The sequence below is a fragment of the Electrona antarctica genome, assembly GCF_951216825.1.
Source record: "Electrona antarctica genome assembly, chromosome: 13".
In the NCBI taxonomy this organism is placed as follows: Eukaryota; Metazoa; Chordata; class Actinopteri; order Myctophiformes; family Myctophidae; genus Electrona; species Electrona antarctica.
In genome coordinates this window covers 43,214,158-43,229,709 of record NC_136794.1, presented here as the reverse complement: position 1 = coordinate 43,229,709, position 15,552 = coordinate 43,214,158, and the positions used below count along the sequence as shown (strand labels likewise).

Here is a 15,552-nt window from a genome sequence, read left to right as displayed (position 1 = left end):
ATGCAAATGAAGGGGCGTGGCATGCAAATGAAGGGGCGTGGTATGCAAATGAAGGTGCGTGGTATGCAAATGAAGGGGCGTGGTTCCGGCTACTGTGTGGGATTAGTTTATGCAAATGAAGGGGAGTGGTATGCAAATGAAGGTGCGTGGTATGCAAATGAAGGTGCGTGGTATGCAAATGAAGGGGCATGGTATGCAAATGAAGGGGAGTGGTATGCAAATGAAGGGGATTGGTTTATGCAAATGAAGGGGCGTGGCATGCAAATGAAGGTGCGTGGTATGCAAATGAAGGGGAGTGGTATGCAAATGAAAGGCGTGGCGACACCCACTAATTTGCATAAGCGACACCCACTAATTTGCATAGCCCACACCCAAAAAGTAGCCGAAACAACGCCCTTCAAATTTTCATAACCCACTCCCACAAAGTAGCCGGAACCACGCCCTTCATTTGCATACCACGCCCCTTCATTTGCATACCACTCCCCTTCATTTGCATGCCACGCCCCTTCATTTGCATAAACTAATCCCACAAAGTAGCCGAAACATGCCCTTCATTTGCATACCACGCACCTTCATTTGCATAAAATAATCCCACAAAGTAGCCGCAACACGCCCTTCATTTGCATACCACTCCCCTTCATTTGCATACCACTCCCCTTCATTTGCATACCACTCCCCTTCATTTGCATAAACTAATCCCACAAAGTAGCCGAAACATGCCCTTCATTTGCATACCACTCCCCTTCATTTGCATGCCACGCCCCTTCATTTGCATACCACTCCCCTTCATTTGCATACCACTCCCCTTCATTTGCATACCACTCCCCTTCATTTGCATAAACTAATCCCACAAAGTAGCCGAAACATGCCCTTCATTTGCATACCACTCCCCTTCATTTGCATGCCACGCCCCTTCATTTGCATAAAGCAATCCCACAAAGTAGCCGGAACATGCCCCTTCATTTGCATACCACGCCCCTTCATTTGCATACCACGCACCTTCATTTACATACCACTCCCCTTCATTTGCATACCACTCCCCTTCATTTGCATACCACTCCCCTTCATTTGCATACCACGCACCTTCATTTGCATGCCACGCCCCTTCATTTGCATAACATAATCCCACAAAGTAGCCGAAACATGCCCTTCATTTGCATACCACTCCCCTTCATTTGCATACCATGCCCCTTCATTTGCATACCACGCCCCTTCATTTGCATGCCACGCCCCTTCATTTGCATAAACTAATCCCACAAAGTAGCCGAAACATGCCCTTCATTTGCATACCACTCCCCTTCATTTGCATACCACTCCCCTTCATTTGCATACCACTCCCCTTCATTTGCATACCACGCACCTTCATTTGCATGAGCTAATCCCACAAAGTAGCCGGAACCATGCCCCTTCATTTGCATACCACTCCCATTCATTTGCATACCACTCCCCTTCATTTGCATACCACGCACCTTCATTTGCATGCCACGCCCCTTCATTTGCATAAACCAATCCCCTTCATTTGCATACCACGCACCTCATTTGCATACCACTCCCCTTAATTTGCATGCCACGCCCCTTCATTTGCATAAACCAATCCCACAAAGTAGCCGAAACATGCCCTTCATTTGCATACCACTCCCCTTCATTTGCATACCATGCCCCTTCATTTGCATACCACGCCCCTTCATTTGCATACCACGCCCCTTCATTTGCATGCCACGCCCCTTCATTTGCATAAACTAATCCCACAAAGTAGCCGAAACATGCCCTTCATTTGCATACCACTCCCCTTCATTTGCATACCACTCCCCTTCATTTGCATACCACTCCCCTTCATTTGCATACCACGCACCTTCATTTGCATGAGCTAATCCCACAAAGTAGCCGGAACCATGCCCCTTCATTTGCATACCACTCCCATTCATTTGCATACCACTCCCCTTCATTTGCATACCACGCACCTTCATTTGCATGCCACGCCCCTTCATTTGCATAAACCAATCCCCTTCATTTGCATACCACGCACCTCATTTGCATACCACTCCCCTTAATTTGCATGCCACGCCCCTTCATTTGCATAAACCAATCCCACAAAGTAGCCGAAACATGCCCTTCATTTGCATACCACTCCCCTTAATTTGCATGCCACGCCCCTTCATTAGCATAAAGCAATCCCACAAAGTAGCCGGAACATGCCCTTCATTTGCATGCCACGCCCCTTCATTTGCATAAACCAATCCCCTTCATTTGCATACCACGCACCTTCATTTGCATACCATGCCCCTTCATTTGCATACCATGCCCCTTCATTTGCATACCATGCCCCTTCATTTGCATACCATTCCCCTTCATTTGCATACCACGCACCTTCATTTACATACCACTCCCCTTAATTTGCATACCACTCCCCTTCATTTGCATACCACTCCCCTTCATTTGGATACCACGCACCTTCATTTGCATACCACGCACCTTCATTTGCATAAAATAATCCCACAAAGTAGCCGGAACCATGCCCCTTCATTTGCATACCACGCACCTTCATTTGCATACCATGCCCCTTCATTTGCATACCATGCCCCTTCATTTGCATACCACGCACCTTCATTTACATACCACTCCCCTTAATTTGCATACCACTCCCCTTCATTTGCATACCACTCCCCTTCATTTGCATACCACGCACCTTCATTTGCATACCACGCACCTTCATTTGCATAAAATAATCCCACAAAGTAGCCGGAACCATGCCCCTTCATTTGCATACCACGCACCTTCATTTGCATAAGATAATCCCACAAAGTAGCCGGAACCATGCCCCTTCATTTGCATACCACGCACCTTCATTTACATACCACTCCCCTTTATTTGCATACCACTCCCTTCATTTGCATACCACTCCCCTTCATTTGCATACCACGCACCTTCATTTGCATACCACGCACCTTCATTTGCATAAAATAATCCCACAAAGTAGCCGGAACCATGCCCCTTCATTTGCATACCACGCACCTTCATTTGCATACCATGCCCCTTCATTTGCATACCATGCCCCTTCATTTGCATACCACGCACCTTCATTTACATACCACTCCCCTTAATTTGCATACCACTCCCCTTCATTTGCATACCACTCCCCTTCATTTGCATACCACGCACCTTCATTTGCATACCACGCACCTTCATTTGCATAAAATAATCCCACAAAGTTGCCGGAACCATGCCCCTTCATTTGCATACCACGCACCTTCATTTGCATAAAATAATCCCACAAAGTAGCCGGAACCATGCCCCTTCATTTGCATACCACGCACCTTCATTTACATACCACTCCCCTTTATTTGCATACCACTCCCTTCATTTGCATACCACTCCCCTTTATTTGCATACCACTCCCTTCATTTGCATGCCACGCCCCTTCATTTGCATAAAGCAATCCCACAAAGTAGCCGGAACATGCCCTTCATTTGCATGCCACGCCCCTTCATTTGCATAAACCAATCCCCTTCATTTGCATACCACGCACCTTCATTTGCATACCATGCCCCTTCATTTGCATACCATGCCCCTTCATTTGCATACCATGCCCCTTCATTTGCATACCATGCCCCTTCATTTGCATACCACACACCTTCATTTACATACCACTCCCCTTAATTTGCATACCACTCCCCTTCATTTGCATACCACTCCCCTTCATTTGCATACCACGCACCTTCATTTGCATACCACGCACCTTCATTTGCATAAAATAATCCCACAAAGTAGCCGGAACCATGCCCCTTCATTTGCATACCACGCACCTTCATTTGCATAAAATAATCCCACAAAGTAGCCGGAACCATGCCCCTTCATTTGCATACCACGCACCTTCATTTACATACCACTCCCCTTTATTTGCATACCACTCCCTTCATTTGCATACCACTCCCCTTCATTTGGATACCACGCACCTTAATTTGCATACCACGCACCTTCATTTGCATAAGATAATCCCACAAAGTAGCCGGAACCATGCCCATCAAATTTGCATAACCCACACCCACAAAGTAGCCGGAACCACGCCCTTCATTAGCATAAACTGCTCCCACAAAGTAAGTTAGCGAGAAAAGTCGCGAAATTCGACAGAACAAATCCGAGACCATCACCGCAACCGGGTCGCGGCCCCGATCGCAGCCGTATAGGGTTTGGGCCAAACGGACATACGGTCGCGACAGTAGCCCTGCACGAAAGCCTCGAAATTTGCGACTTTGACGCGAAAGTCGCAGAACAAATCCGAGACCATCACCGCGGCCGGGTCGCGGCCCCGATCGCAGCCGTATAGGTTTCGGGCCAAACGGACATACGGCCGCGGCGGTAGCCTTGAACGAACGCCTACAAATTGCCGACTTTGACGCGCTACACCGCGCCAACGATAAAACATCACGGTCCGACGTTCGGATATGTCGGAGAGCCAGCCGAGACGAACGGTTAGGCGTCTCGGACGTACGCCTCCGACAGTCGTACAAAACGTCCTTCACTTTGGCTCTGTGCATGCAGACACGTCATAGACCCATAGACTCTAACAGCGTCCTGGCTGAAAAAGTGAAACGAGACCGTGCCTCTTAGAAAGGGCGCCCGAGGACGTTCTCTAGATCCATGCGTGCGTCTCCGGGAGCTCTATAACATATCCGAAAATCATCCCGGAAGGCCTCACCGTCGTGGCGTTCCAGTGAAGCAAAGTTTGACGTTCACGCGCGCCTACGACGACGATCGTAAGTCTGTTCGGGATGGGCCGAACACCTCTGCGATCGCGGCGACGAGCCGATCTTCGTGATGGTCTGAGTTTTTTTCTGCGACCTCGGGAACCTCAAATCTGACCCGAGGCCTAGCATTGCAGTGTAGTTCCCTTTATCGGACGCTTGTAAGAGTCCCACAAAATCGAGACCAACGCCATTTTATTCGCTATGGCCTGAATATGGATATTCGGGGGTGTTACATATTTAAAAAAATATCTATCACTTAATTGTTAAGGCATTTGGCCCAAAGGTCACCGTGGCAGTCTTTCGGCTGACCTTTGACCTTTGAAAACGTCGTGGAAATTCGAGACCGGTTCCATTGGATTCGACATGACCTGAATATGGATATTGGAGGTTCTTACATATTTTTAAAAATATATATCACCCCGTTTTTTTAAGAATTTGGCCCAAAGGGTCACCGTTGCAGTCTTTTTGCTGACCATTGACCTTTGCAAATGTCCTGGAAAGTCGAGACCGGCCCCATTGAATTTGGGACGCTCTAAATATGAATAAAATGTCTCGTTTGCGAAGAATAGGGTTAGGGAACATATTTTAAAGGTGTGTTTTGTCTGTTTTCACTTCTGTGGAGAGAGGGGAGAGAGGAGGCAGTCTTTTTGCTGACCATTGACCTTTGCAAACGGCGTGGAGAGCCCAGACCGACGCCATTGGATTCTGCATTTTCTAAATATGAATAAAATGTCTAGTTTGTGAAGAATAACATTAATGAACATGTTGTGTTTTGTGTTTTGTCTGTTCATTCAAAAAGAGAGGAGAGGAGAGGAGGGGAGAGGCATATGCCTTCATACATGTGGATGGGCTGTGGCGCTGTTCTGAATTCCACTGGCAGATGACGGTCTTTTCTTTGATTCGTTTCTCTGACTTCCTATGTAAGTGCTGCTATTAAAATGCTTACTTTAAAAAGACTAAAATAGCTAAAATACAACAATTCATGGTCATAAGTTCATAAAGCATAATTCATAATAATGTCATGATACAATAATAAATATGTGGTTCATAATTGATTTCATATGAGGTTAAAAATGTAAACATTTTGTGATGATAACTTTCTGAGGCAGAACCAAGTTCCCTGTCTGTCAGTAGCAACACTGGACCATGATTGATTGACTGATTGATGCATGATTGCCTGGCATTGCACACAGGTGGTACAAACATTTCTCTCACTCATTCAGACTCTGGTCTGCACAAGGAAGCACACTCGCAGCAGAGTAGTGTGTTTGAACTGTTTAAAGTTATTAAACACGGTCAAAAGGACATTCAAAGGACTGTATGAAACTCAAGAAGCATCAAGAACCTCTTTACACAACAAGCGGCCAACGAGGTATTATTATTTGAGAGTTATCTTTGTTGTGTTGTATTGTGGTGTTTTGACGGACACGTTCACCTGCGCATCGCGCATTTCTACATGTTTTGTATTTCTTGTTTTGTTCAATATTATGTATTGCGACGTAATTTGTTGATTGTTTATGTGTTTATTATTTTGTGTGAACATAGTTCTCACTGCATGGAACAGCAGAGGGATGAGAAGAATGCCCAATAAATGCCCGTTTATAAAGAACCGACCTGTGTCGTCAATGTTGTGAGAAGAGCTACATCCTACGTGTGTGTTTCGTGTCGTGTCATTCATCATCACTTTGTTTACTTTACTTTATCACAGCTAACTAGGGTGACCAGATGTCCCGATTTGTGCGGGATTGTCCCGCATTTCAATGACTTTTCATGCGTCCCGCAAATTGAGACGTTGTCCCGCATTATGATAGACAGGCTCCGGTTTTCATCAAATGTGCGCTTTATCTGTGGGTCTGTGGGAGAGCAGCGGAGCTGCGGAGGCTGTCATGACAGGGCCAGGGGGCGGGCCGTGACTGTGTGTGTGTGTGTAGGTAGGTAGGATTGGCTGTCAATCAAACAGCCGGGCAGAGAGGGGGAAATCAAATCAATGCGGTGCGGATAGTTTAGTGAACACCCACCAAAACAAAACAACGCACGAAACACAGTACAACGAGTTAGCGTCTTAGCTAAAACATGGAGGAGAAAAGGGAAGAAAATGAAGTGCAGTTACAACAAGCACAGGGAAACTATTTATCCGTGGGTGAAGAAGCCATGCAGTGCAAGGCATATTGAAAGAGTCTTCTGTGACATTTGTAATTAGAGTCGTTTCTCAGTGACACACGGAGGAGGTGAATAACGACGTGAAGCAACGTGTTGATCAAAAGGAGGCTTCACGGTGCATGGACACGTTTGTACTAAAACCAAAACAAGAAGAAAAGGTAACAGCAGCTGAACTAACTAGTGTTTACCACACAACTCAGACTTTCAGACAAACATAAACACCTAAAAACACCTACAAAGTGTATATCCTGGCTGTGCTGCTATGGTGGAGAAGTGTGTTTACAATTTAATTTATTATGAGTTGCCTCCAATGCTGACTTATTTTATTTTATCTTTTATTTATTTTACCTGTATAATTTCAAAATAATTTGCAGTAGTTGGCTTTGTTAGGAGGAGGATACTTTGATAAAGTAAACATTTATTTATTGGTTCCTTATTGGTTGTAGGCTAATTCATGCCTTCACAATCAAATAAAAGCCCCTTGGTTGGTTGGTTGGTTGGTTGGTTGGTTCGATGGTTGGTTGGTGAATTGTCCAGTTGTATTGGTTGGTTGGTTGGTTGGTTGGTGTATTTTTGCCCAGTTGTTTTGTTGGTGTATTGTCCCGTTGTATTGGTTGGTTGGTGTATTGTGTATTGGTTGGTTGGTTGGTCTATTGTCCTGTTTGTCCAATAATAGTTTATTTAAATGCATTTCTGTTAAGTTTCTTTTATTTGCATAGTAGTTCTATTATAGTTATCATCATAGTCCTATTATGTGCTACTGAATCAACCAGATGGAAAAAGCATAGATATGCTATGTGAGGGGCAGAATAGAAATGTCTAATTGAGGAATAGAAATGTTGTTATTTTTGTTTTCGTATACACATTATTCACGCGCACGACACAACCTAGCCCGTCTCCGGACCCCCCGGGTTGAGCTCCTTTGGACCCCTAACCCATAGGGGTCCAAAGGAGCTCAACCCGGGGGGTCCGGAGACGGGCTAGACACAACCCCGCATGTGTCCCACATTGTCCCACACAAACACACTCTTTGTCCCACATCTGGTTAGTTGGGATCTGGTCACCCTACAGCTAACAGTCACATCAAGGTCTGTGAAATAGTTAGTAATGAATAGCTGACTCTGTCGCGATTTTGGCTTTTATGGTGAATGTTTTACAACTATATGAACATGTATTATTCAACTTTGGCCAGTAGTTGTACAAAGCCATGGGTCTGAATGTAAACAAAGTATATGCTGCTTTATAAGACAACGTTTTATTTTTATATTGAGTGGTGGTGTGATTTGCATGTTATGTAATGAGTCCGAGTTTGTATTGTGCTAAACCAGTGGCGTTCTACAGAAGCAAAGGTTTTAAATAGCAGATCTACAAGCTCGTTGCGCGCCACTCGGTGTAGTGGAACGTTCGCGCGCGCCATGTCGACTAGAAAGGTCGCCCCGAGGACGTACTACAGTTCCACGCGTGCGTCTCGTGGAGCTCTATAACATATCCGTAAATCAGACCGGAAGGCCTTACCGTTGTGGCGTTCTACAGAAGCAAAGGTTTTAAATAGCAGACCTACAAGCTCGTAGCGCGCCACTCGGTGTAGTGGAACGTTCGCGCGCGCCATGTCGACTAGAAAGGTCGCCCGAGGACGTACTACAGTTCCACGCGTGCGTCTCGGGGAGCTCTATAACATATCCGTAAATCAGACCGGAAGGCCTTACCGTTGTGGCGTTCTACAGAAGCAAAGGTTTTAAATAGCAGATCTACAAGCTCGTAGCGCGCCACTCGGTGTAGTGGAGCGTTCGCGCGCGCCATGTCGACTAGAAAGGTCGCCCGAGGACGTACTACAGTTCCACGCGTGCGTCTCGTGGAGCTCTATAACATATCCGTAAATCAGACCGGAAGGCCTTACCGTTGTGGCGTTCTACAGAAGCAAAGGTTTTAAATAGCAGACCTACAAGCTCGTAGCGCGCCACTCGGTGTAGTGGAACGTTCGCGCGCGCCATGTCGACTAGAAAGGTCGCCCGAGGACGTACTACAGTTCCACGCGTGCGTCTCGGGGAGCTCTATAACATATCCGTAAATCAGACCGGAAGGCCTTACCGTTGTGGCGTTCTACAGAAGCAAAGGTTTTAAATAGCAGATCTACAAGCTCGTAGCGCGCCACTCGGTGTAGTGGAGCGTTCGCGCGCGCCATGTCGACTAGAAAGGTCGCCCGAGGACGTACTACAGTTCCACGCGTGCGTCTCGTGGAGCTCTATAACATATCCGTAAATCAGACCGGAAGGCCTTACCGTTGTGGCGTTCTACAGAAGCAAAGGTTTTAAATAGCAGATCTACAAGCTCGTAGCGCGCCACTCGGTGTAGTGGAACGTTCGCGCGCGCCATGTCGACTAGAAAGGTCGCCCGAGGACGTACTACAGTTCCACGCGTGCGTCTCGGGGAGCTCTATAACATATCCGTAAATCAGACCGGAAGGCCTTACCGTTGTGGCGTTCTACAGAAGCAAAGGTTTTAAATAGCAGATCTACAAGCTCGTAGCGCGCCACTCGGTGTAGTGGAACGTTCGCGCACGCCATGTCGACTAGAAAGGTCGCCCGAGGACGTACTACAGTTCCACGCGTGCGTCTCGTGGAGCTCTATAACATATCCGTAAATCAGACCGGAAGGCCTTACCGTTGTGGCGTTCTACAGAAGCAAAGGTTTTAAATAGCAGATCTACAAGCTCGTAGCGCGCCACTCGGTGTAGTGGAACGTTCGCGCACGCCATGTCGACTAGAAAGGTCGCCCGAGGACGTACTACAGTTCCACGCGTGCGTCTCGTGGAGCTCTATAACATATCCGTAAATCAGACCGGAAGGCCTTACCGTTGTGGCGTTCTACAGAAGCAAAGGTTTTAAATAGCAGATCTACAAGCTCGTAGCGCGCCACTCGGTGTAGTGGAACGTTCGCGCGCGCCATGTCGACTAGAAAGGTCGCCCGAGGACGTACTACAGTTCCACGCGTGCGTCTCGGGGAGCTCTATAACATATCCGTAAATCAGACCGGAAGGCCTTACCGTTGTGGCGTTCTACAGAAGCAAAGGTTTTAAATAGCAGATCTACAAGCTCGTAGCGCGCCACTCGGTGTAGTGGAACGTTCGCGCACGCCATGTCGACTAGAAAGGTCGCCCGAGGACGTACTACAGTTCCACGCGTGCGTCTCGTGGAGCTCTATAACATATCCGTAAATCAGACCGGAAGGCCTTACCGTTGTGGCGTTCTACAGAAGCAAAGGTTTTAAATAGCAGATCTACAAGCTCGTAGCGCGCCACTCGGTGTAGTGGAACGTTCGCGCACGCCATGTCGACTAGAAAGGTCGCCCGAGGACGTACTACAGTTCCACGCGTGCGTCTCGTGGAGCTCTATAACATATCCGTAAATCAGACCGGAAGGCCTTACCGTTGTGGCGTTCTACAGAAGCAAAGGTTTTAAATAGCAGACCTACAAGCTCGTAGCGCGCCACTCGGTGTAGTGGAACGTTCGCGCGCGCCATGTCGACTAGAAAGGTCGCCCGAGGACGTACTACAGTTCCACGCGTGCGTCTCGGGGAGCTCTATAACATATCCGTAAATCAGACCGGAAGGCCTTACCGTTGTGGCGTTCTACAGAAGCAAAGGTTTTAAATAGCAGATCTACAAGCTCGTAGCGCGCCACTCGGTGTAGTGGAACGTTCGCGCACGCCATGTCGACTAGAAAGGTCGCCCGAGGACGTACTACAGTTCCACGCGTGCGTCTCGTGGAGCTCTATAACATATCCGTAAATCAGACCGGAAGGCCTTACCGTTGTGGCGTTCTACAGAAGCAAAGGTTTTAAATAGCAGATCTACAAGCTCGTAGCGCGCCACTCGGTGTAGTGGAACGTTCGCGCACGCCATGTCGACTAGAAAGGTCGCCCGAGGACGTACTACAGTTCCACGCGTGCGTCTCGTGGAGCTCTATAACATATCCGTAAATCAGACCGGAAGGCCTTACCGTTGTGGCGTTCTACAGAAGCAAAGGTTTTAAATAGCAGACCTACAAGCTCGTAGCGCGCCACTCGGTGTAGTGGAACGTTCGCGCGCGCCATGTCGACTAGAAAGGTCGCCCGAGGACGTACTACAGTTCCACGCGTGCGTCTCGGGGAGCTCTATAACATATCCGTAAATCAGACCGGAAGGCCTTACCGTTGTGGCGTTCTACAGAAGCAAAGGTTTTAAATAGCAGATCTACAAGCTCGTAGCGCGCCACTCGGTGTAGTGGAGCGTTCGCGCGCGCCATGTCGACTAGAAAGGTCGCCCGAGGACGTACTACAGTTCCACGCGTGCGTCTCGTGGAGCTCTATAACATATCCGTAAATCAGACCGGAAGGCCTTACCGTTGTGGCGTTCTACAGAAGCAAAGGTTTTAAATAGCAGATCTACAAGCTCGTAGCGCGCCACTCGGTGTAGTGGAACGTTCGCGCACGCCATGTCGACTAGAAAGGTCGCCCGAGGACGTACTACAGTTCCACGCGTGCGTCTCGTGGAGCTCTATAACATATCCGTAAATCAGACCGGAAGGCCTTACCGTTGTGGCGTTCTACAGAAGCAAAGGTTTTAAATAGCAGATCTACAAGCTCGTAGCGCGCCACTCGGTGTAGTGGAACGTTCGCGCACGCCATGTCGACTAGAAAGGTCGCCCGAGGACGTACTACAGTTCCACGCGTGCGTCTCGTGGAGCTCTATAACATATCCGTAAATCAGACCGGAAGGCCTTACCGTTGTGGCGTTCTACAGAAGCAAAGGTTTTAAATAGCAGACCTACAAGCTCGTAGCGCGCCACTCGGTGTAGTGGAACGTTCGCGCGCGCCATGTCGACTAGAAAGGTCGCCCGAGGACGTACTACAGTTCCACGCGTGCGTCTCGGGGAGCTCTATAACATATCCGTAAATCAGACCGGAAGGCCTTACCGTTGTGGCGTTCTACAGAAGCAAAGGTTTTAAATAGCAGATCTACAAGCTCGTAGCGCGCCACTCGGTGTAGTGGAGCGTTCGCGCGCGCCATGTCGACTAGAAAGGTCGCCCGAGGACGTACTACAGTTCCACGCGTGCGTCTCGTGGAGCTCTATAACATATCCGTAAATCAGACCGGAAGGCCTTACCGTTGTGGCGTTCTACAGAAGCAAAGGTTTTAAATAGCAGATCTACAAGCTCGTAGCGCGCCACTCGGTGTAGTGGAACGTTCGCGCGCGCCATGTCGACTAGAAAGGTCGCCCGAGGACGTACTACAGTTCCACGCGTGCGTCTCGGGGAGCTCTATAACATATCCGAAAAGCAGACCGGAGGGCCTTACCGTTGTGGCGTTCTAGATAGATTGATAGATAATCTAGATAGATTGATATCTATCTATCTATCTATCTATAAATCTATATATCTATCTTTTAATGTATGTAAGTACAACATGCTACTCATACCATGATTAAAAGTAAGACAATAATGCAATGCATTAAAAAAATGATTTTATTATTAAAAGCATCGATAAATCTTCAGCGACATTCCAGTGCACAATTAGACCAATTCAACCAAAATACATTGTTTGTCCACACAATTATTTACAGGCAATAAAATAAAAACAACTTTCATTTACAGAATTACTTCATTTACAAAAAGACTGTGACGGAAGCAACATTACAACACACAAAGATTGCGCTTTTCTCTTACAAACATTTCTCTTCCAGACAGACAGACAGACAGACAGACAGTAAATGGTTTCCTGTGGTATAGGGATGGGACGATCATGAAAATTACGTGTCACACAATTATAATAATTGTGATTAGTGATATTATCGCGATAATTAAAATAATACGCTTACAACATAAAATGGCACTTTTGTTAACCACTTGAATTCCCTATTCTGGGGGCAACATTCGCCAAAAAAAATATCTGAATGTACACGCTCACAATGTGTTGCAATGCAACTTGTACAGTATATCTGCTATTGTTGAAATGGTCCTAGTGTAGGACAATTTTATGATAAATTAAAATCTCCGCGATTACTGTGAGCATAGATATAATAGTAATGATCATCATCCCATCCCTCCTGTGGTATAATAACACTGATCGCTAATGCTTCATTCCATAATTAACCTGAACTCACCAGCCGGCCACACAGACAGACAGACAGACAGGCAGTAAGACAGACATGTAGTCAGTAAGACAGGCAGTCAGTAAGACAGGCAGTCAGTAAGATCACATTCTTCATCCGCTTTTTTAAATAAAAGTCACATTAAATAAGACTCAGACATTTTATAAACTACAAACGATAGGTAACAACAGTGTTTCCCAACCCGATAGATAGGCTTAGTGCCACGCTATGAGCTTGTAGATCTGCTATTTTTGGAAAAACCCTAAAAGAATTGTGCAAATCTTGAATATACTGTATTTTTCACAGCAAACATTTGAACTCAAACCTTTCCTTGGGGGGTCAAATACAGTACATTTTGGGGGTCCTGGGACATGACAAGGTTTGAACACCACTGATATGTAAATACGTTTTTCAGAAATCTGTCAGGATTTAGAAGACATTTGTAGAATCGGCCTTCTAGGTCTTTATGAGTTGATCAATCAATCGACTGTGTTACGGCTTTGATCAATATTGTCTCGGGGCAACCCGTGCCCTCACTCGCACTCCATCACTCCTGCATGGCGGCGTTGTGGTGAAATTGGTGACCTGCCGAAATATGTGACCATCTTGTGGACTTCACATAACTTACGGCGGGAACCCCTTTTGGTGTTAGCATTATGTTATGCTTTAGCTATCGAAAAATAGCAGATCTACAAGCTCATAGCGCGCCACCGAGTGGCGCGCTACGAGCTTGTAGATCTGCTATTTTCGAAAAATCGAAGAACGACTGACACAGAAACATAGCTTTTTCAGAAAACTGTAAGGATGTAGAAGACATTTTTAGAATCTGATCTCAGGTCAGAATGGGTTAAATACGTGGCCTAAATACCGCTAAATTTAATTCTGCTAATGAACAAACTGCAACGATTTACATTCGGGCACTGACATTATGTGATTGTCTACACATATTTCAGCAGGTCACCAGTTCCACGGTAACACCACCATGCTGGAGTGACCGAGTGTGAGTGGAATTTGGCATTTGGCTTCAGTTTGCTTAATGTCACAAAGTAGACGACACCAGGGGAATGCTGCCAGGGCCATGAGGAAAGAGGCATTGCAGCCGGTTACAGTATCTTTAGTTCTTGCTTTGTTTGTTTTTTCCTTAAAGGACCACTTCACCACTTTTCAACTTCTCTTCCTATAATTGGTCCTAACTAATGTTCATGATAAAATACCACCATTTTTTCCTACTCAGTCTGTGTCTCATAGAAAGGCTGTGGGCAGTTCAGAAACCCGTCCACCAGTGACATCATCGATGGTGAATCCAAGCTAATATAAACTGCAGGCTTTCTTTTCCTGAAAAGTTGCAATGCAAAAGTTGAAGCCATCGTTCTCACGATAATACAAATCTAAATATATTTTAAAACAAATCTTGCCTAATGATGATGTCACTGGTGGACGGGTGTCCGAACTGCCCAAAGCCACACAGACACACAGACTGAGTAGGAAAAAAATGGTGGTGTTTTATCATAAACATTAGTGAGGACCAATTATATGAAGACATGTTGAAAAGTGGTGAAGTGGTCCTTTAAGTTTAGTTATCAAGTGTTTATTTCTTACTTTTGGTTATTGAAAGTGTATCTTGGCCAGTACTTTTTAACTTATTATTATTTTTTGCCTCAGACCTTGACTGTGACAATCCTTCATGGGCTGTTCATTATTTATGGAGGTAAATAAATACGAAAAATCTACATTCTTGGACTTTGTCGATTCTTGGAGCCTTGACTTGACCATTCGGCCAACTGTTACTGTTACAAATAATACTTAAAAAAGTTCCTATTTATCTCAATGAAAACAAAAATGTCAAATTTTTAAAGAAAACCTACCATACCAAAACCGTAGCGTTTTGCCTAATTATTTGGGGGTCCACTCGCAAATACCCTTCTAGACCCGGTCTGCCGCGTGTTTCATGACGCTGAGCAAGACCTAGCCGGTTAAACGGAAGTAGCGGCAAAAATATTGTATCCGGGGGGAAATAACATCTGACGGATGTTCCGGACCGACACTTCCGGCTAGACACTCTCTCTGCCTTAGGTTGTGACCAGGCTTTTCTCTCTGCCTTAGGTTGTGACCAGGCTTTTCTCTCTGCCTTAGGTTGTGACCAGGCTTTTCTCTCTGCCTTAGGTTGTGACCAGGCTTTTCTCTCTGCCTTAGGTTGTGACCAGGCTTTTCTCTCTGCCTTAGGTTGTGACCAGGCTTTTCTCTCTGCCTTAGGTTGTGACCAGGCTTTTCTCTCTGCCTTAGGTTGTGACCAGGCTTTTCTCTCTGCCTTAGGTCGTGACCAGGCATGCTTTTCTCTTCGCAGATGAGTATAAGGCTGGGACCGACATACATATAAAACAAAATAGATGCCTCATTGGCCGCTGCAGTTCGTTGGAGCCATGTGTGTTGAAGGAGGGGCGGAAGAATTTACACTGGGGGAGGAAGTACACCGGAAGTGTGGAAGGGACGCTACGTCACGCTGCCACTCAAGTGTTTAC

At 46.4% G+C, this 15,552-nt stretch overlaps 1 protein-coding gene across 1 annotated transcript in view; it reads left to right on the top strand.

Moving 5' to 3' along the window:
• The window catches only part of LOC306935002 (bone morphogenetic protein receptor type-2-like), a gene marked incomplete at its 3' end in the record, with an annotated part of 25,695 nt that extends 11,668 nt beyond the window's left edge, over positions 1–14,027 (top strand). The window contains exon 10 of the mRNA XM_079517824.1: positions 13,990–14,027. Coding sequence (XP_079373950.1) covers positions 13,990–14,027 — 38 coding nt within the window. The remainder of the gene's footprint in view (positions 1–13,989) is intronic.
• Positions 14,028–15,552: the final 1,525 nt, after the last annotated feature.